Source organism: Abrus precatorius, unplaced genomic scaffold (genome assembly GCF_003935025.1).
Source record: "Abrus precatorius isolate BTA unplaced genomic scaffold, Abrus_2018 Scaffold9, whole genome shotgun sequence".
Lineage (NCBI taxonomy): Eukaryota > Viridiplantae > Streptophyta > Magnoliopsida > Fabales > Fabaceae > Abrus > Abrus precatorius.
Window position 1 is genome coordinate 7220489 of NW_020874439.1, and position 21339 is coordinate 7241827.

At 25.0% G+C, this 21339-nt stretch overlaps 1 protein-coding gene across 1 annotated transcript; it reads right to left on the reverse strand.

Moving 5' to 3' along the window:
* Positions 1 to 16597: 16597 nt before the first annotated feature.
* Positions 16598 to 19181, reverse strand: LOC113850358 (serine/threonine-protein kinase OXI1-like). Its single transcript, XM_027480878.1, has 2 exons — positions 18644 to 19181; positions 16598 to 18100 (listed from the first exon to the last, which is right to left on the reverse strand). The coding sequence occupies exons 1-2, from the start codon at positions 19042 to 19044 to the stop codon at positions 17215 to 17217; spliced, it is 1287 nt and encodes a 428-aa protein (XP_027336679.1). The 5' UTR covers positions 19045 to 19181; the 3' UTR covers positions 16598 to 17214.
* Between the last annotated feature and the right edge of the window lie 2158 nt (positions 19182 to 21339).

A 21339-nucleotide genomic window follows, 5' to 3' on the forward strand; every position in this document is an offset into this window, starting at 1 on the left:
TTGATTACATTCTACTTGTAAATTAAAATATGATTTGTATATTATGGTGGTTGTTTCTACTCTACTGCTATAAATTTTGGTAGATTAAAAAAATAAAACAATAATTTAAAAAATGACAAAGGAACAATTAAGGAATCTATCCACTCGTAAAGAGTATATTAACAAACCATTAAGAAAGAGTGTTTTCTCAGCAATTAATTACCTTAATCTCTTACAATAAACTTTCATTATAAACTCACTGGAAAAATTTTCCTCGATACTTTTGTTTAAGGTAGATTTTTTTTATGATGTTGTAATATAATTGCTCATAAAACTACTTTCAAAAGACATGTTTTAACCACTAAAAAAGCTTTTTTTTTTGTAATGTTGCCAGAAAGACCATGAAAATAGTCATAGAAAAAAAAAATATAACTTATATTTTCCAAAAAATAATAATAAAATTGTAAGAATATATTTCTCTTTCAACAAAAAATTTAACTTGATCATAGTCATAACTTAACGAGTAAAGGCTAATGTCTGAAAAGAAATTTGAATACTATATACACTATTTAAAAAAGTCACAAGGTCATTTAACACTTCAGATAAAGTCATGAGGACAAACTAGTTTCCCTGAAAAACTTGCATTTCTTTGAAAAAGTCATGGGACTAGCTAGGCTGTCTATAATCTCACAGAGCATAATTTAAATTAAAGTCGCCAAACTGAGTAGAGGTTTGGGTCAACAAGATAAAGAAAAAAAGGAAAATAAATAAAATATTGACAAGAAAAAAGCTAGAAAAATAAAAAAGTAGAACTCCAAATTTAATGGAACTTGGCAACAAAATGGTAGGGACGCAAGTCTTGGGTCAACAAAAAATTGTGACGACTTAGGTATAAAAAGGGGGAAAGTGATTTAAAAAAGCAATATTTACTAAAAAGCATATCATGTTAAAAACATACTCTATAACCTATTTGTTTTATTTTTATCATTGAATGAAATCGAAGTGAATATATAATATAAAAAAAGAATGTGATGACCCATTAAATAAGAAATGCCTCTTATATCATTTAGTATCATTCACATAAATACCTCATATTTATAACTAGACTTTGTGCCTACGTTAACCTTCCGTAGTAAATCATATGTTATACTGTAATTAAGCATTGCAAAAAGAATAATGATAACACCTTAATATTTTAAATAGACTATATTATGTAGGGTGTGGTAAAAGTTTCGCCATAAATTTAGTTGCATGGGACCTTCAACTTAACATCAATCATTCGTTAGAAGTTGGAACCAGCACAACTTCATTACGTGTTTTGCTTCGTCATCGGGTGTTTGAACACATTATAACATCTATAAACCGAATGATTATTTCCTCGTTACTATTATATTGTTCATACAATTTTGTTGGGACATGTTTATTTTCATTTGCTTGGCCCTTTTCATGATTTCACATTTTCTTAGAGCTAGCGTGCATCATGCATGTGATTAAGAGCTTAAATAACTTAATTTCTGTGTCCCCATCCACCATCATCCTTCGTCCATTGGATGGAATTGAATTGCATGCTTTGACCCAAAATGTTCATGTTGTTAGGTTAGACTATGTCCCTCTCACGCCTATAGAAAATTTAAAATTGAAATTAGACCCTTCATTGGGGTTTGAATCCAATGCAGTTTTTCACTTATCATGACTCCAAAGAAAAAAATATATTAAAACTTCTATTTATAAGAAATAATTATTGATATTTTTTAAAATTTATAAAAATAAAAACTTGTTTTAAATATATTTTTAATTTATTATAAAATTTATATTAACAAGACATTCGGTCATTATTCATATGAATATATTTATTTATTTAATGTATAAGTTATCAATTTAAATATTTTTTAACACGCCGAATGACCCTTAACATATAGGCAAATTGCATGCCACCGCTCATGGTCAGATGTATAATCAGGTTTTCATATGATGTTAGCCACACATTTTTTGTGCGTACAAAAGAAAATGAAGGACGTCAATTGGAATTTTCTCTTCATGACAATAAGTGGTGAAGAAAAAAGCTTCACCAAGTAATAAAATTTAAACAATGAGATAAAATATAATGCATATATTCATATAAGATGTAATTTCTAAAATTAGAGAAAAATATATAATTTAAACATTTTTTTAGAGAAGAGAGTGTAACATGCTCTAATTTTCATTCATTATAACATAGAAAATAAAAGTTTTATATTTAATAATTTGTTAAAATGTCGTCTAGTAAATATGATTTATTACAAATTACATAAGATATCAATGAATTAAATTATATTATCGAAGGTAAGTATATTTTTTAACGTTAATTTAAGGGTACATAATAAAATATTATTAATATATTAAATTTTATAAATTTAATAAAAGTTAATATGAAAATCAGATCCGAGAAAATTGTAAACTTATGAAAGAATCTTCTTGCAGTTAGGTTTGGTACTATTAATGCTATGAAAGCGATAAGGATAACGTGGGAAAGCGCGGTTAGAAAATTTGAAGTGATTAGAAAAGAGTGTAATGTTTTATACTGTTCCCTTGTCACTGTTAACGCCTGCAATTGAGCTGTGCATCATAATTTGAGCTGTCAACGTTCTACAACATTTGAAAACTTTAAATTTAATCTAACTTTGTTTTTCAAGTTTTGAAATACTTTCTATGAAAACTTTGAAAATCTTCCTTTGACTTAGACAAATTTATATTGTAAAATTTGAATTTTCAAATATTTTCCGTAGACTTAAATAACTTTTCGTCAATGTAAACTTTTGTTTTTTCTTTTATTTTAAGTCTCTATCTATTATTTATAGTTTTTGTAAATTTTTGCCTTTTTATTTTTTTTAAAACCAAAAATATCTTCTATTAGAAACCATCTTATACAAAGCAAAGCGAGTAGAATCATTATAGGGATAAAATTTTATGTCAATTTGACAAAACTATATATTTATTGAGACTCAAACTTAATATTATATATTAAGTTAAAATAATTTCTACCAATTAATTTATGTATTCAGTAATTTGCTTTTTATTTTTCAAAATTTTTTATATTTAAAATAAAAAATATTTTTTAAAATATGTTATATTTTTTGTAAAATCTTGAAACATGTTCTTTTCTTAATACATAAATCACACAATAATAAAGTAATTTATAATTTGTACATAAATTATATCACTTGGTGTGATTTATGCATGAGCATGGAACATGCTTGTAATAAGCATGATTTATCTCAAACATAAGTCATGAATTTTGATGCATTTTTAGGTGATAGCCTCATAATGTTAATTAAGATTTAATAGATGTATTATTTTATTATTCGAACATCAATTCATCTAAAAAGTTTTATGTCAACTCAAATTTTAATCTATCTAAAAATTATTTTATGCCTTGTTTACTTAACAATTAATATTATTTTTAAAAAAGCCACTATATTATTTATTAGATTAATTAATTATTAATTGAAGCAAAAATATATTAATTAAGTATTAATCGGTGTTGAAAGTCTTTGTAGAATGTTTTTTTTACTAACTTAGAAGTCACACCACACTGAGTAATTTATGTTATAAATTTTAAATGAGCTAAGTTAATAGATTTTGAAAAACTATATAAATAAACATATAATTTATATAAATTAAAATTATGAATAAAATATTATGACCTATTAAAGTGTAAAACTAAAAAAAAAATAAAAAAAAATTGTACTATCTTCTAACAACTTATGTTCTATTTTCAAACTAACAAGTGTGTAGGAACTTAAGGAGACTAAGTCACATAATCTTTGAGTATCTAATGTGGTATATTATAGAAAATTAAAAGACTAAAATATAAAAAATATTAAAACTAAAAACAAAAAAAGATTAAAAATTAGACAAAAACTAAAAAAAAAAGAAAGGCAAGAATAAAAATAAAGATTGAAATAAAAATTTAGGAAGACCAAAATGATTATTAAGCCTTGTAGATAGTATTCTAAAACAACCATTGCAATTGCGACGAAAATATACGAAGGAAGCCGTAAAGTTCTAAACGAAGCAAGGCCGCTTAAAATTTTCGAAAATCTTAAGCTCCAAGAATTTTTAGTAAATCAATAATTAAACATTATTATTTTCTTCAAAACTTAAACATCATAGAAGGCAGGTTAGGTCTTTCACAGTAAAGGCTTTGGCGGATAAAATTGGATTTGTACTTTATAACTTATAAATAATGATTGCATTAGAACTATTTAATAAAATTAGCTATATATTTATATGAAATATATTAAATTTTTGGAAGCTACTTTCTAATTTGAAAGAATTTAAATCAAAGAAGTTATTAAAAAATAGAAAAACAGAAGTTATTTCTTGTTTATGAGAACAATTTTAACTCATAAATATAATATATATAATGAAAATTATTAATAGTAATTGATATTTTTCTATTATAAATTAATTATTGTTTAAAGTTGTTATACAAAATTTTAAAAAAGTAATAAATATTTTAATTCGTAAAATATTTATTAAATTTTTTTATCATTTATTTTCATTACTTGTTAAAATATTAACTTATTTAATACTAAAAAAATGTTTAAATTAAATTTTTTATCATTTATAATAATAAATATCTAATTAATATATTAAATTTATATATTTTATTTTTAAAAATATAATTTTAAATATATTTTTAAAATTACAAAATTTATCTTTCCCTCTCCCCTTTCAAAATTGCTTATCTAAATAACTCTTTATCTCTAAGGATGACAAATTAATAATAGGTAAAGTATCTAATAGGTACTTACAAAATTTACCAATAGAGTATTTATTTATTAAATGGGTACAAGAATGGGTATCTAAGTACCTACTCTACTTCATATTCACATATTATATATATATATATATATATATATATATATATATATATATATGTATATATTATTAATTATGTTACTTATGTGAATTTTTATCTATGTTTAAACTTTATTCTACAACTATGTATTAAATTTTTGTATTATTATATTATTTATGTGAAATTATATAAGCATATTTTTTTATAAGTGATTATATAAGACATTGATTTATTTTTTTTACGATGTATAAAATTAATAATTTATTAATTTTTTTATTACTTACACATCTTTGTTATGTACTTTTTTCATTATTTAGTAGGAATAAATGTTAATTTATTGATAAATTTTTTTCTTTTATCATGTTTTTTGATTTTGTTGATTGTGTGTTTAGAATGTGAACAATTTTTTATTTATACAATCCTGCTAAAATACTTTATTAATATTGTAGATTTTTATATTTTTTATATTTTTAGTATAAATTTTTAGTAGTAAAAACCTTACGTGAACATCAAAGAAGGGTACCAATTGAATACCGATATTTAATTTTAAAATATAATACTAACATGTGTTGTGAAAAAGAAGAATTTTCTTATAAAGTTTATCATAATAACTATAAATAATGTTCTACCTTTTTATTTCAAATATTAATTTTTATTTTTATTTATACATATTATTTGACAATAAATAATTAACCATTTCTTTGGTTTACAAATAAAAAATCATGAAATGGAGTAATTAAAAATTAAGAAAAACAAGAATAAATTTGAGTTTTAAGTTTTTAAAAAGTTTTTTTATGGATAATTTTGTAAAATTTTAGTCAAGATAAAAATTTTACTCTTTATTTTATGTAATCTCATGTCTTATATTTTTTACTCAATTTTTTATAAGCTTTAATTATTTTATTATTTTGAATGGACAAATTTTTTTTTTGAGTAATATTGTCTTTTAATTTATAATTATTTATCTTCAATTTTTTCTCTATAAAATAAGAGGTTGAGAAATTTAATATAAATATTTAAATTACTGAAAATAAAAAAATACATATATAAAGATATAAAATATATCTAATAAAAAATAGATATATATCATATATAAATAGTTATTTTATAAGATCAACATAAAAATATATTCACTAATAAAGTAAATTATAAAATTATTATTTTTATATTTTTAATAAAAAATATTATTATTTTATATTGTATAACTAAGTTAATACAATCTAATTATTACATGATTATATAAGATTGACTTTTTTTTAAAATTGTTTATATACTACAGACATAGAAGATGTTTTTCATACAAATATTTTCTTTAAATAAAATTATATTAATATTTAAATTATAAAAAGAATAATAAATAATAAACATATTGTGAATACTTTATAAAATTTACAATCACATACTATTAAGTAGGTTTAGTTTTTTATTAATAATATTTAAATTTTACTTTTTATATTTTAGTTCAAAATAATATTTTTTTTATACAATATGTGTATTACAAATACAACTACAATTTATTAAATCTAAGTAATATTATTCTTATAATTTATTTACATTGAAAAAAGTTTTAGAAAATGTATAAAATATAAAGATATTATTAATTTTTATTTCAATTTCTTTTACAGAGTTTATTATATATTTTTATCACAATTTATTTGTTAAATAATTTTTCTTGAAAAATATAATTTTTTCAATATATACATATATTTTTTCATTAAAATATTTTTATTATAATTATTTATCTTTTATTTAGATTCGTTTTTTTATATTTGATAAAACATTTTTTATAATGCATAGACTAAAAATACTAATATATATATATATATATATTATTAATTATATTATATTATATTTTTAAAATTTTAAATTCAAACAAAAAATAAAATAAAATATGTTACATAGATACTTCTTGTGGTTGTTTAGTACTTGGCCATTTACTGTAGAAATTTATTTCATTATTGTCCAGTTTAATATCATTATTGAGAAATTACTTATGTGTTTAATTCAATTTAATTTAAAAAATTATTATATTAAAATACACTTAATATTTATAATTTTTAAATATTTTTTTATCTATCTTAAACTTTATTTAAAAATTACATATTAAATTTTTATATTATTATAATATTTTTTTATAAAAATTATTTTTTTAGAAAAGTGCAGGTAATAGATATATGAGTATACGGTTACACAAAATATGAATATAAGAATTAAAGTTATCACTTACACAGATATAATATTTTTTTAAAGTACACATACAGGATGAGTCCTACAGTACTGTGCTAATTTTCACTCCACTTATCACTGTGTCACTGTACTGTCGTACTGTGCTCCTTTTCAAATTTATTCAAAAACAGAATAAGAGACCCAATTATTTATTTATTTATTCCATTTGATGATTGTTTTAGGTGTCCATTTTGCAATATAATTAAGTCTAAGGGTAAGTAAGAATCATTATCCTGAAATCTTGATGCGTCGCTGTGGGGTGTATTGTGTCGTCCATCGAAGGTTTGCTCTGGAACCTTCATAGTTTATTACCGTTGTAATTTGTCTAATTAATTAGAGTACCCAATAAATTATGAATGAATATGAGATCGAAACAACTCGGAACATGTTTTGTCACCGACAGCATTCTTTTGTCCTTTTTGTTGACATCTTTCTGTTTTTGGTTTAACAAGATGATGTCTCCATGCGCATTGTCCATTAGTGTCACAGTAACGTGATTATCACATAGGCACGTCCTATCTATCCAACAAGATGAGAGTTGGTCCTTTTTACCGTGTTCATGTTGGGTCATCCTTCTCGCTCCAAAATATTAAGGACATGTTCTTTTACAATGATATTTTCATTTGAGAATATGTATGGTATGTTTAGTTCCTAATTTGAATGGCGAAATAGAGAAAACAATAAATAAACAGTGGAAAAAATAAATGTAAAAATATTTTGTTTAAATGAATAAAATAAAAATACTTTTTTTTTATAATACAAGCAGAAAAATAAGTAAATAACTTAAGAAAATGTACATTAATTTGAAAAATATTTAGTTTATATCAAATCTATTTTTTTATTATTTTATTTTTTCTTAACATAAAATTATTTTATTTATTAGGTTTAATATTTTGAAAGCTTAAAATAAAATAAAATTATAAATTTGGTCTATACATTTAATAAAAAAGTTTACATTTTAATTTCTAAACGAGTAAATATTTTTAAATTAATCCACGTCACCCACAAATGTGTTCACGATGTTAGATGAACAGACTAAATAATAAAAAAATTAATTATATAAATTAATTTGTACATAAATTTTAATCATATAGATTAAATGTATATTTTAAATAATATATTATGTATAAATTGCGATAACTATGTATAAAAAGTTATAATAAAAATATTAATATTAATACTTGATTTCTTTTTAGAGAAAAAAAATATAATAAATGCATTTCTACTCTTAGATACTTAAACTTAATTTTAAGGATTGAAGTTTGTATAAAATAAAGTAATTTTTTTTACTAATAACAAATTAAGTATGTTCTAAGAATTAATATATATATATATATATATATATATATATATATATATCTTTTCTCAACTAAGTTTAGTATTAATTTTAAAAAAGACAATTTGTTAAAATATTTAATTGTTTTTTATAATTACACCTATTTATAATTTATTTTTGATATTTAAAAAATTATGTTTTAGTATCTATTCAAGTATTTTGTAATATTTTAATTCTTTTTCCTCTAAATATGTGTTTGGGCGAAGCAGTTTAAATTCTTGTTTGAAATGTTAGATAACTTTAATTAATGGTTCAATTTTTGGTCACATATAATTTTTTGGTTCGGATAAATTAATTAAATTTTGTTATAAAATTCTTATTTAGATAATACATTTTGGTAAAAATATTTTATGACAAGTAGAATATAATTCAGAATTTTGTCAGTTTATTTATTGTTTTCTAAAGAAAATCTAATCGAAACGTGTTCTTATATTGCACTTTTGTTCACTGTTGCGAATATGACTAACTACACAATTAAGTTATTTGAATAATTATACTATTATATTAATTCTTTTAATTCAAGACAGTAAAATTGTTTAAATTAATTAAAAGTTATCGTATGATGCTTCATATCATAGTTTCACTCTCAAATTACACACTAGTAACATTCACTCTTGAATATACAAATTACATGACCAAATAAATTTGTCTTTTTTAATTTTATTTATTGAAAGCCCAAATCCATTAGGGCTCGATCTGGGTTGGCCCGGAGGCTGCCCACATGCAGCCTGCCTTGCTATTTTTTTATAATATATTTTCCTAGATAATATTTATTTTAAATTAAAGTTATTAATTTATTTTATGTTAAAATATATCAATATAATTAATATTTGATTCTAAATTATGATAATAAAAACGATGATGATGAGAGTGTAACCATTATGATTAAAGAAAGATACACATAATTCTAAATAAAGTTAAATAATTGTAAGATTAGTTAGAATATTTATTTTAAATATTTGAGATTACTTAAATTGTAGATACTTTTTTAATTTTAAAAAATATCTCAATTTTTTTTAAGATTGCAAATGTTATAAATGAATAAAATTTTATAATTTAAATTTTTCAATAAGTCCTTACAATTTTAAAAAAATTATTAGTCTAAGTAACAACTTTTTTTTTTTAAAAAAAAAGGCTTAGAAGTACACAAACTTCATAAAGAAAAATGCAGACTAAGATACAAATGGAGATTACAAAGTAACTTCATATATAAATTTGAATAAAAACTAATCTAAAAACATACAAAAAGATGTAACATACTAACAAGAGTTTTGTATTACAAGATATATTGGAGCTTTTATTTAGTTGTAAAATTAACTTAAAAAAAATTAATTTAGTTATTTAATGTTAGTTTTTTTAAATGATGTATAAAAATAATTTTTTTTTTATAATTTCATCTTTCTCTTATTATTAGATATTTATGTTTTTTTAATCCTAAATTAATGTAAAATTAATCTTTATATACTACATAAATAATTAAATAATTTTCTTTAAGTAAATTTAAATATTTTTAATTTAAGAAGAAAAGTAAAAATATTAAATATATTATAAACCCATACAGGATAAGTGTGCAAAATTTAATTCTATATAGTACCTTCTTTTCTCGTGTAATAAATAATTATTGTCGGCTCCTTTTGGGTGTAACTTATTTGTTTGAACCTTTTACCGTTTCTTCAAAGTCTGTTGTTCATAAGATGGCCGCAACATGTTCATTGTTGAGTAATCACACACCCCTTGATTGACTATAACAGCCTTTATTTTTAGAGTTTAATTTTGATATATTCTTACAATCAATTAAAACATATAATTGCTACAATTTTTATATTAATTATTAAAAATAAAAAATTATATAATTAAATAACAGTATATTTTTTGTTGCGGGTCTGATAAATTGGGCTCAAGGCATTAGCTTTTACCCGTCCTTGGCATTAGCTTTTTGGAAAGCAATAAAAGTTTGAGGTTTCCGTGTCAAACTGCACAGCTTGCTTGTGAAGCAATGAAGATGGATGAAACGTTGTTAGTTGCTCCTACTCATCTCTTTTGTCGACCTGAAAAGCTGTACCAAAGTTGGCATTTGGATCACACACCATTTGGCAAATAGGGTTATGTGAAGCCTACAAAATAACGTTTCTGCTGAATTGGAAAATATTACTTTCTCACGTAATTGCCTTAGAAAGCGCACTTGAAAACATTAGTTTTTCACGCAATTTTTTCATGTATTTGTTTAACGGGTAAAATTGTAAAGGGAGTTTGCGTTAAGGACATATTTCTGCAATTAATTATTTATAAATAAATAATTAAAAGAAGAGATGCGCTTATTTTCAATCACTACAAAATTTCCTCTTATTTACTAAATTAGTAAGATTATAATAAAATAAAAAAATTAATAATATTTTTAGCCTCTATAAAAATATCAACTCTTTTAAATAAGTTCTAAGTTTTTTAGAATTTAGTCTTAATATTTTAAAATATAAGAATTTAATCCTTGTAATTGACTATATTATTTTAAATGATGAGATAAATAATGTAAATTTAGTTTATTAATGTCACATCATAGTTATTTTTTATATTTTATTATTTAAAATTTTATTTTATAAAAAAGTCTCTAAATAATTTATATTATTTTTTCAACCTCTTCTTCTCCATGTGTTGTCTCTAGAAGAGATAATAGATAATTATCCTCTTTAACATGCTCATGTCCAATAAAATTTTTGTTGCTTGCCAAAGGCAATTCAATTCTTGCCAAACAATTAGTTTTAGTTTATGCTATGTGATTCAACTTCTTTACAATAAATATATCTATGAGATGTTATAACGTCAACTACCTTTTGCTTGTTAAAATATTATTTTCTCGCTCTAAAACTTGTTATATTTCTATATTTATTTTACAATTGTCATACTTCTTTAAGACTTTCAAACTCTAACTCAACTTTTGGCTTCCATGCAATATTCATACTCATTATTTGTTCTTTGCTCCAACAAAATGAAAACAAACATTATAAGCATTGATTCTTCCATCAAGTATTTTTAAATCAAAACAAAAAGGCAAATAAATGTGCAACTTTATGCTAATGTAATTGTTGTAAGGTTAGAATCAATGTGTGTGTTTGGAGATGTTGTTGGACATGAAGTTGCTTAGGTCCAAGATGTGAGTGTTAAATAGGTCATTTCCTTATCTAATCTTCCTAAAATATATAATAGTCCTTTGTGAAATTTCTAATTTATTTTTTTGAAGATATACGTTCACTCTAATGCCCGTTTCTATCTTTATATACTTATTTCTCTATTATTTATTTATTTATTTTTTTAATTTGATGCAACATAATTTCCTTTTTTAATATTAATTTTTATATTATTAACCTTTTCTTTATTTCCTTATAAAAATATTTTATTATTGAATGAATGAAAGAGTAGAAAAATAAATATTTTTTAAAAAATGTGATGTTAATTTAAAAAAAAAGAATAGCAAGAAAATAAAAATATATTTTTTTAAAAAAATGTTAGTTAGTGAGAAAATTTTTAAAATATTATAAAAAAAGAAAGAAAATTTAAGAATATTAATTTTTAGAGAGAAAAATATTTAATTTATATATTTTTTGAAAAATAAAAATATAAAAGAATAATAATGTCATTTACTTGATTAAATCTCTAACTATTCTCTCCTTTTAATATTAAACATCTAAACAAGAGAGAGGTCTAATAATCTTTTCTCCTCCCTTCTCCTATTCTCCCTTACCTTTAAAACTTTTTCACTCCCTTTCTCTTCAAACTTTCAAATAAAACTTTAGCAAAATATTCTTGCTTAAACAAATTACTCACTTAAACCTTTCTTTTTTAAAAAATTACTTGTTTAAGTGAGGTAATCTTTGTTTAAGTAAAAATCACAACAATTAGAATTTTGAAAAGTAAAACTGAAGAAGGAATGTTCCTTCTTCATTTATTTCACAAACTTTCCTCTCAAAATATACTCCTTTCTTCCCAATTATGACTCTAAACCAAAAATCACATCAAAGCAGCATTGCAACTTCAAGTACTTTCAAACATTTGTGATTTTTCTTTGTTGTTGTTGTCATCTCTTTTTATGTAAATATCTTTTCAAAACATGTTAGAATTTAATTTTATTTGAATTATATGCCCTTCATGTCTTTTTATTTTGAATTGCTTTTGTTGAAATGATTGAAATAAGTTATTAAGATTATATTGCATGTTGTCTCCTTTTCATGAATATTTGGTCTTCGGTCTAAGAAATTTACTTAAGCACAAAGAGCTCTCTTAAGCGAATTTTGGACACAAGGAGAATCATTTAGCGAGACAATTTCGCTTAAGCAAATGTTTTTGCTTAAGCGGATTGACTCACTTAAGCAAACCTTTTAAGCTTGAGCAAAAATATAAAAAATAATGTAAGCTTAGTGAACTTAATTTATTTTCAAAATGTGCATATTTCAGGATGATGCCTAAGAAGTCTATTCCTAAAAAAATGCAAAGGTCTAAGGTTAGTCAAGGTTACTAAAAATACCACAACTATGCATGCATCATGGAATGAGTGTAAGTTCAAAAACAAGGCAAAGGCTTAGAGATATATTGACCTAGAGCCAAGGGAATTGCCACATAAGCAAAAGGTGGTCTTAGACGAAGGAAAGTATCAAGAATTTATGCAAGAGATAATTAGAAGGAAATGACAATACTTGACAAATCATCCTAACCAAATTCATGAAATCATTGTGAAAGAATTTTATGCAAATACATGGTTGTTGATGCTAGACAAGATGAAGAGAAAGTCCTGGGTTGAAGGTACACAATGGCTTATGACATGAGGCTATTTCTACCCTACTAGGTAACCTATGACGTTAGCAAAAAGGGAGCTTTGTCATTCATTAACAGCAATGTAAAAAATGATTCATATGTTTTCTTGATGTATAGTAGTTGAGATCTTATGAATCCTTAAAAAATCCTTTGAGACAAAGACCATTAGGAAACCAATAAGGTTCAAGAGACAAAGTTTGAACACTTTGGCCTAAATATGGACATCTTCCTCTTTGCTAACATAGCCCTTATCATTCATACCTTAGATATTCACATGTCTTGAACATATTTCATTTACAACATCATGGAGAATATAATTGTTGACATAGTCACAATCGTTTTTAGATGAGATTCAACAATTTGTCATCTCCAACCCCTCCACTTTTGTAGCACCAACAAAACCTTTAAGATTCCCAACTCTCATCACTGCTTTGTGTGCTTCCTATGGTGTTACCATTTTTGACTACTCCAAATTAATAATCAAATTAAAGAAACTCATCAATGTCCACTTCATAAAACATTATTACACCAATCTATTAGAACATCTTATTGAACCTTTCCAACCATCCTTATCTACAACATCTACAACACAACCACCAATGTAACTATCCATGTCATATGACATCTCACTCACAATTAAATTTGATTAAGTGAATCACTATTTACCACATTTTTATCTAAATTGGCTTAAGTGAATATCTAATTCAATTAAGTGTATCATTTTTCACTTAAGCAAATCACAATATTTAAATCTTGACTTTTTATCCTAAATTTGCTTGAGATTAATTAAATTTGCTTAGAAGTATTTAAGTGAATCTCTAATCCACTTAAGTAGATATTGTTTCACTTAAGCGAATGATGATATTTTTATCCATGGCTCTCTGTCTCTAATTTGCTTGATATTAATTAAATTTGTTTATAAGCGCTTAAGAGAATATTTAAGTCACTTAAGCAAATGCTCATGTTGTTTTGCTTAAACAAGATAACCTTATGCTTTCTTGTGTCTCACTTAGGCAAGCTTTATATTGTTAAGTGAATTTTTAATAGTTTAAATAAAATTTTCTTCGCTTAAGCAAATATTGCTCAATTTCACTTAAATGAAAAAAAATCTTTCACTTAAATAAATTGGAATTAAAAAGTTATATTTGCACCAAAATTGAAGGGAATCCAAATTTAATAATTTTCAACTGAGTTTAATAAAAAGACTACAATAAAGTTTAAAAATTACTTATTACTAAGCTAGTGTATGAAGTTATTTAAAGAAAAAAAAAGTAATGTATGCATAAAAAAGCACATACCTCGTTAAATAATTTCTTAGTTATTATATAATATTTATATGATTATTTATTGAATTATATAACATAAGGTGAGCCCATTTTGAAAATTATACATTTCTTTTATTTATTTATTTATTATATATTTTAGGTATATTTAAATTTAAATAAAGTACAGAAAAAATCATAAAGTAAGATTTATTCATTACCTTCTTACAAAATTAAATATAAAAATGTAAAACATCAATCATTCAATATAATTTAACCTTCTTTCATTGGATCAAATTATATTTAATTTAAAATTATTGAAGTCGATTCAAACAAAACATATATGTTATGAATAGATTGAATAAATTTTTTATTTTTTTAAATAAAACTTAGATATAATTCTTTAAATATATTTTTTATATTATTCTTCAGTAAAATAGAATTTTATCTCGATAAAAATTTATATCTAATGTCATTATAGATTATTAAATAAAACTATACTTTTAATTAAAAAATAATTATAAAAATATTAAAAAATTATCCCTATTTTTTTTAATTTCTAAAAGTCAATCTAGTCTAAGTCACAAGCACCTCTAGTTATGGGTCAAGTTGTCAAATTTTCATTGTCAATTTCTTACCATTAGTTTCTTCTCGCTTGTCCCCTGTTTTTTCCATCTTCTTTCGTCACCAATCTTTTGGAAAATATAACTCGTTCACAAGCTTCTCAAAAAATAAATAAAAATTAAATTAGCCGTTTGATTTTAACAAATACAAGGTACTCGTGAACCCTTTAATTCAAACGTCGGGTAGCAAGTACTCGTGAACCGTGTGATTAAATAAAGTTTATAGTTTACTTAGTCAATAAATTAAAAAATTATATTTCTTTATAATTAACTTTTAAAAGATTAGTTAAAGTAGTGTCTAATTATTAAAAGTAAATTATTAATAATTTTTTTACTTTTATTTTTAACTTTTTAAAGAAGTTACACCCGTATAATAATTAACTATTAATTAACTGAATAAATAATTAAATGTTTGCTTAATTAATTGATTGGTATTAAATAAATAAGTAAAGTGAATGATATTTAATCCTAATTTCCATATAAATGACTTAATTATACTTTTTTTTAAAATTAATTAAGTAGTTCTATTTAAAAAAATTACAAATTTAAAGTATGTTTGATTTACTTTTTAAAAATAGTTTTTAGTTTTTAAAAATAAATTGTAGTACAAATTTGTTTTTGGAATAGTTCATGGCTACTTAGTTGGAGTTTTGACCTAAAGAATAATGAAATAATGAAAACTAACAAGTAACAAAGAGGAAGATGAAAAGAAACAAACAAGTGATTTCTTTTAAGAATTTTGAAGTCCTATAATGAGAACAAAAAGAAGAAAAATAGAAAAAAAAAAAAACCTATATTAGATTGCAAAAATTATGTTTAAGACACTTAAGAATGTGAAAGAGAAGAATTGAAAATAACTCTTATATTTTAACCGATGATCGTAAATATTAAGGTCAAATTCAATTTATGTTAGTTTAATCCTTATTTTTATCTGTATTTTGGACAAAAATTTTCTATTTTAATTAAGTAGTTTATTATATTTTAGATTAGTGGAATACATTAATTATTAAGTCTCTTTTGAGTTTTATATTTTATTATGTTTAGTGAGTTATTTATTAAAAATTTTACTTAAAAATTATTATTATTTAACTTGATTCATTACTAAAGCATTTTGTGTTTAATTTTTTATTATAAATACTTAGAGAGTTTATTTGTCTTTTGAATTTATTGAAAAAAATTATTGCTCAGATCTTATATATAATTTTACATTAAGCTTGAATTGAGTTTGTGACTTTTAAAATTTTTCTTATTTATTGTAGTTAAATTTTAATTTTTGTTTAAATTAATTCATAATCATAGCAAGATTTATAAGTTACAAGTTGTCATTCTCTAACTAATTTTATCAAACAAGACTTTATACGGTCAACTACAAATTCACAATTTATAAATGGATATTTTGTATCATTGTTATTAAAATTTTAAATTAAATAATAATATAATGATAACTTTTGACGATATTAATTAGTCTTCGCTAAAAATATGTAACAAAATATTTACATATTATTATTTGATTTAAAACTGATAACATAAATATAAGAAACTTAATTGAAATTTAGTTTTGTACAAAACAACATTGAAACAAGGTAAACATCACAAATATGCATTACTTAACAAAATGCATAATTTTATTTTAAAATAGTTAATTTGATAACAAAAGGTTATTTTCAGCTAAAATGACTATAAACTTGTACGAAGTGGCAAGTACGGTGCTCTGTTCAACCTATTTTCCTTCTCGAAGAAAGAAAAAACGGGACAGAACAGTTACTAAAACTGTTTTATGGTTTAAATTCAAAATCAATTAATCATAGGAACCCTTTTGCTTTAATCACCTCTTCCAAAGCCTTTTTGTTTTGATAAGTAAAACATGTTCTTCGGATTTGGAGCGAAAGAAAGGAATCAAAGACAAAATTACCTTAAAATGCGCGCATATTGTGTGAAATTTTTAAGAAATAAATATTTTTAATCATTGCTTTTATATAGCCTGCAACTTTCGCATAATGAGACTAACAAGAACCAAAATTAACAAAATTACAAATCTTGACAATGGTCGATTTTAATTATATAACAATTAAATCCCAAAAGGTATTAATGATTTAGATTTAGTATAAATATTTAAAAAATATCATTGAAAAATATAAAAAGTCAAAAAATTAAAAAATCTTGATTCTGAGTGGGAGCGTAATTAAAATCGTCAACCCACACCGTTTTATTATTCTCCCCATTACCGTTCTTTTCTTCGACCTTTTCAATTTTCTCTGCGCCATCATCGCTCTTAGGAAAAAAGAGCTCGTCCACGAACAATTCCACGTCGTTTTTGCTAAACCCCACTTTGTTCTCAACCTCATTTTGAGGAATATAAGGTGGCCTTGCAATTTGCAACACCGTGTCCCACTTAACCCCTTTGAAGAAATCGTGACCCTTGATTTCCTCCACCTCAATCCGACGGTCAGGATCTTTTTCCAGCAATCTCCCAATCAAATCCCTTAGCGCCGTCTTCTCCCCGGTTAACTCCGGCTCCTTCGTCAAAATCCGGTAAAACGTTTCCTTCCGATTCTCACCCTTAAACGGCGTCGTTCCGTATAGCATCTCGTACAAAACGACGCCGAGTGACCACCAATCAACGCCGAAACCGTGACCCTTCCCTGAGACAATTTCAGGTGCCACGTACTCTTCCGTTCCAACGAACGAGTTCGATTTTTCCACTGAGTCAGACTCAGTACGACGCGCTGAGTCAATACCGAGTTGAGGCTCGGAGTCAGAGTCACAAGGCGAAATGCCCGAGTTACAGAAACTGTAGAACCGAGATAACCGTCGCTTCCCCGTGTGTTTCTGCGAGTTAGGACTCGGCGACGAGTTGCGATTCAGCCATTGAAGGGATTTAGGGTTTAGCTTCTTGGAGAGATCGAAATCAACGAGCATTACGTGACCATTTTCTTGAATCATCACATTCTCTGGTTTCAAATCCCTGTACACTATTCCTAAACTGTGCAAATACTCCAATGCGAGGGTCAATTCCACAGCGTAGAACCTTCAAAATAGTCGGAAGAAAAAAACAATCAGAGTCTTTTTATTTTTCTTTGCTTTGTTTGGTCGTTAAGAAAATTACTTTTGTTCTTTTCTCATTTTTAGGAATGTAAAAAACTTGACCAATTCTACTTTTCACATGAAAACATATCAGCAGTTTGACTTATTTTTCCTGAATATTTCACACTAACCAAATAGGAAAGAAAAATAAATTACAAGGTGTCTGGAGGACGGTACGATGATATATACATGCATTCAGAACCAGTCCTGTTAGGTTAATAATACGAAAAATAAACTTAAACTTTTTATTCAATTTTAATTGAAAAACTTGAAAACATGTAACGAGCGATTTGTTCAATTTCCTATATTCTCCACATAAAACGAATAAAACTTCGAAATTTTCGTTTGCCAAGCTTTCTGGATGACCAAACAGGGAGAGTAGAAAAAATTACTAGTTCCCATCAAAATCTACAAGATTATCTTTTTCCCAAACTCTCGGTAACCAAACAGTGTGAAAAGAAAATGTGTTAATTTTAAAGAAAAATACCTGATGGTATCATCGGAGAACATTTTCTCAGTCTGTTTCTTCCTGAGAGAATGGAGGGTGCCACCGGGGCAGTAATCAATGGCGAACCCAACAACACCGTTAGTTTCCAAAACCCCTCGTAGCCGCGGCAAAAGGGGGTGATCGAAACGACTTAGCACTTCCTCCTCGAACGACACCCTCGTGTACTCGTCATCGTCGTTTTTGTGGTTCTTTAACTTCTTCTGAAGAATCAGGGCTTTGGATATCACTTTTAGAGCCAAGCACTCGTTCGAAGACCGGTCACCGGTTCTCGCGAGGAACACGACGCCCTTTGCGCCGCGTCCCAGGGCGGAGATAACTTTCAGGTTGTCGAAATTCAGTGATCGTGAAGTGTCGTCTTGGCGGCCGTCGCCGTCGTTCATGATGCAGCTGACCGGGTACCGGGAGAGAAATGGGCAGAGTTTTAAGCTGAATTTTGTTGCGTTGAGAGGTGTTTTAATTTATAAGGTGTGCGCGTGCTTGGTGGGTGGGTACTTCCTTTCTTGTTGGGCAAGAACTCAACGTGAGGGAACTGTGAAGGGTTCATTTATATGAGTTGAATTACGTAGTCTTTGTGACACGTGTACAAAACGACGTCATTATTGACGTTTTTGTGTGAAGCAAGAAAGAGCGTTCCGAGAGAGAGAGAGAGAGTGGGAACATGACCAAACGACAGTTAATGGTGGGGTTGAGAAATGCGTGTGATTCTAGAGGCACAACGAGTGAAGAGCATGGAATGTTCAAAATCAAACATATAATAATAATAAAAAGGAATAAAACGTGACCTTATGCCCTATGCTTTTATAAAGCTATGGGTTATTTGTTTATTAAATATTGAGCGAAATCTAAGGTAAAATGCAATTTGTCTGCTTTTTCAATTTCACCGTATAGGAAAAGGTCTTTTGCTTCGTAGCCAAGTAAAACAATAGGAAGGTTCCCTGTTTTTCTTCTAACTATTAAAATAAAAGATGAGTTCACACCACAGCAATTGTTGTAAATTTTGACAGCTTATGCTTCTCACTGTTCAGGTGTTAATTAGCTTAGCATTTATATCCTTCAATTAATGCTTGTGGAACGTGACGAGCCCATTTAAACAAAACAAGTGCATTCCTATGAATAAAGGAGACTACACTCTATAAAGTATGTTGCCTAACTTGTACTGTTATTCTACCAAAATCTTCTATTAACTTTGACATTTTATTATTATTATTATTATTATTATTATCCACTGCTTCAAAACAATATCTCAATATCTCAACCATCTAAGGTTCAACACCAATACACACATAATGGGTGCAAGTGTAAACAACTTGAGTCTACTACTTGACACCTAAGTTGGGAATGTTTAAATTTGACTCATTTATTTAAATAAGTTAAATTTAAAGTTTGCGTTTGACTCAAATTTATTTATTATTTATTTTTTTAATTAACAAAGTTTGAACAAAGTTTTATTATTAATTTAATAATTAATAAATATCTTTACATGGTAATAGACTGTCTACAATGTTAACAAACAAACAATAAAATTATTAAAATACTTTAAATAAAAATAGTAATAAGTGTACTAATAATGCAGAAATACAATAAATGCATCTAGCACCCAAGTTGTCATTACTTATTTACTTATTTAAAAATTTTAAATATAAGAAAATTTAATCAGTTCAATTTGTAACGATTGAATAAAAAAAAATGGAAATTTTACGAGTTTTAGGTAAAGAAAAACCACAATCATATATCATTCAAAGTAGAGAAACTTAAAACGTTACTAAACCAAAATTATATCAGGGTATATATATTCTTAAAAGAGAAGACGTTAGACCATATGTTGATGACGCTTCATATTCATTAAAATGCTATTGAAAATAAGAATTTGCTTAAAAAAAATTTATGATTCATTTTGTTTTGTATAATTAATATTCCTTGAAAGACTATCGTGAATAAATTTTATTTGAAGGATTAGATTAACTCCATTTGAAATAAGTTATGAAAATTTTAACTTATTTCACTAAGTTATTCAATGGACTTATTAGAATAATAAGTTATTTTCAGTTAACTCTAGAAAATTTTATGATTAAACATTTTATATAAGTATAGAAAGAAATTATTGAATATGCACTTAATTATGTTGTGTTTCGAGATGTACCCATAAAAAGTAAAAACATTAATTTTTTCTACATGAACTCATCCTTTTTTTAAATATTAATGAATTGTCATTAAGTATTTAACCTCAATTATTTTTATGATATATTAAATAATCCATGCAATAAAAATATTCATACATTTATTTATGATATCTATGATTCTTCCTAAATTTGTCTGCAAGGATATTGATAATATTTGTAAAAGATTTGTTTGGAATTTTTTGGGGTGTAGGAAGTGCCACTTAATTAGCTGAGATACAATCTGCAAACCAAAGCAGGAAGGAGGTCTAGGCTTTAGGAATATTAGGTTTGTTAACCAAACCTATATGATGAAAATTTGGTGGAGACTCATGAATTTCCCTAGTGACTTGTGGGCTCAGGTCCTATTTAGTAAATATAAGTTTAATTATGGCAAAAATCCTTGTTTTAGAGTTAATAACAATCAGTCTCATTCAAGAAAAAGTCTGCTGGCTATCTGGCACACTTACAATAAAGGCTTAAGTTGGGTTATAGGTGACAATTTGACTATTAAGTTTT

Coding starts and splice junctions, on each gene's coding strand:
- LOC113850358 (XM_027480878.1), bottom strand. CDS start 19,044: ATGAACGACGGCGACGGCCGCCAAGACGACACTTCACGATCACTGAAT. Junction 18,101..18,643: donor TTCTCCGATGATACCATCAG/GTATTTTTCTTT, acceptor ACTATTTTGAAG/GTTCTACGCTGTGGAATTGA.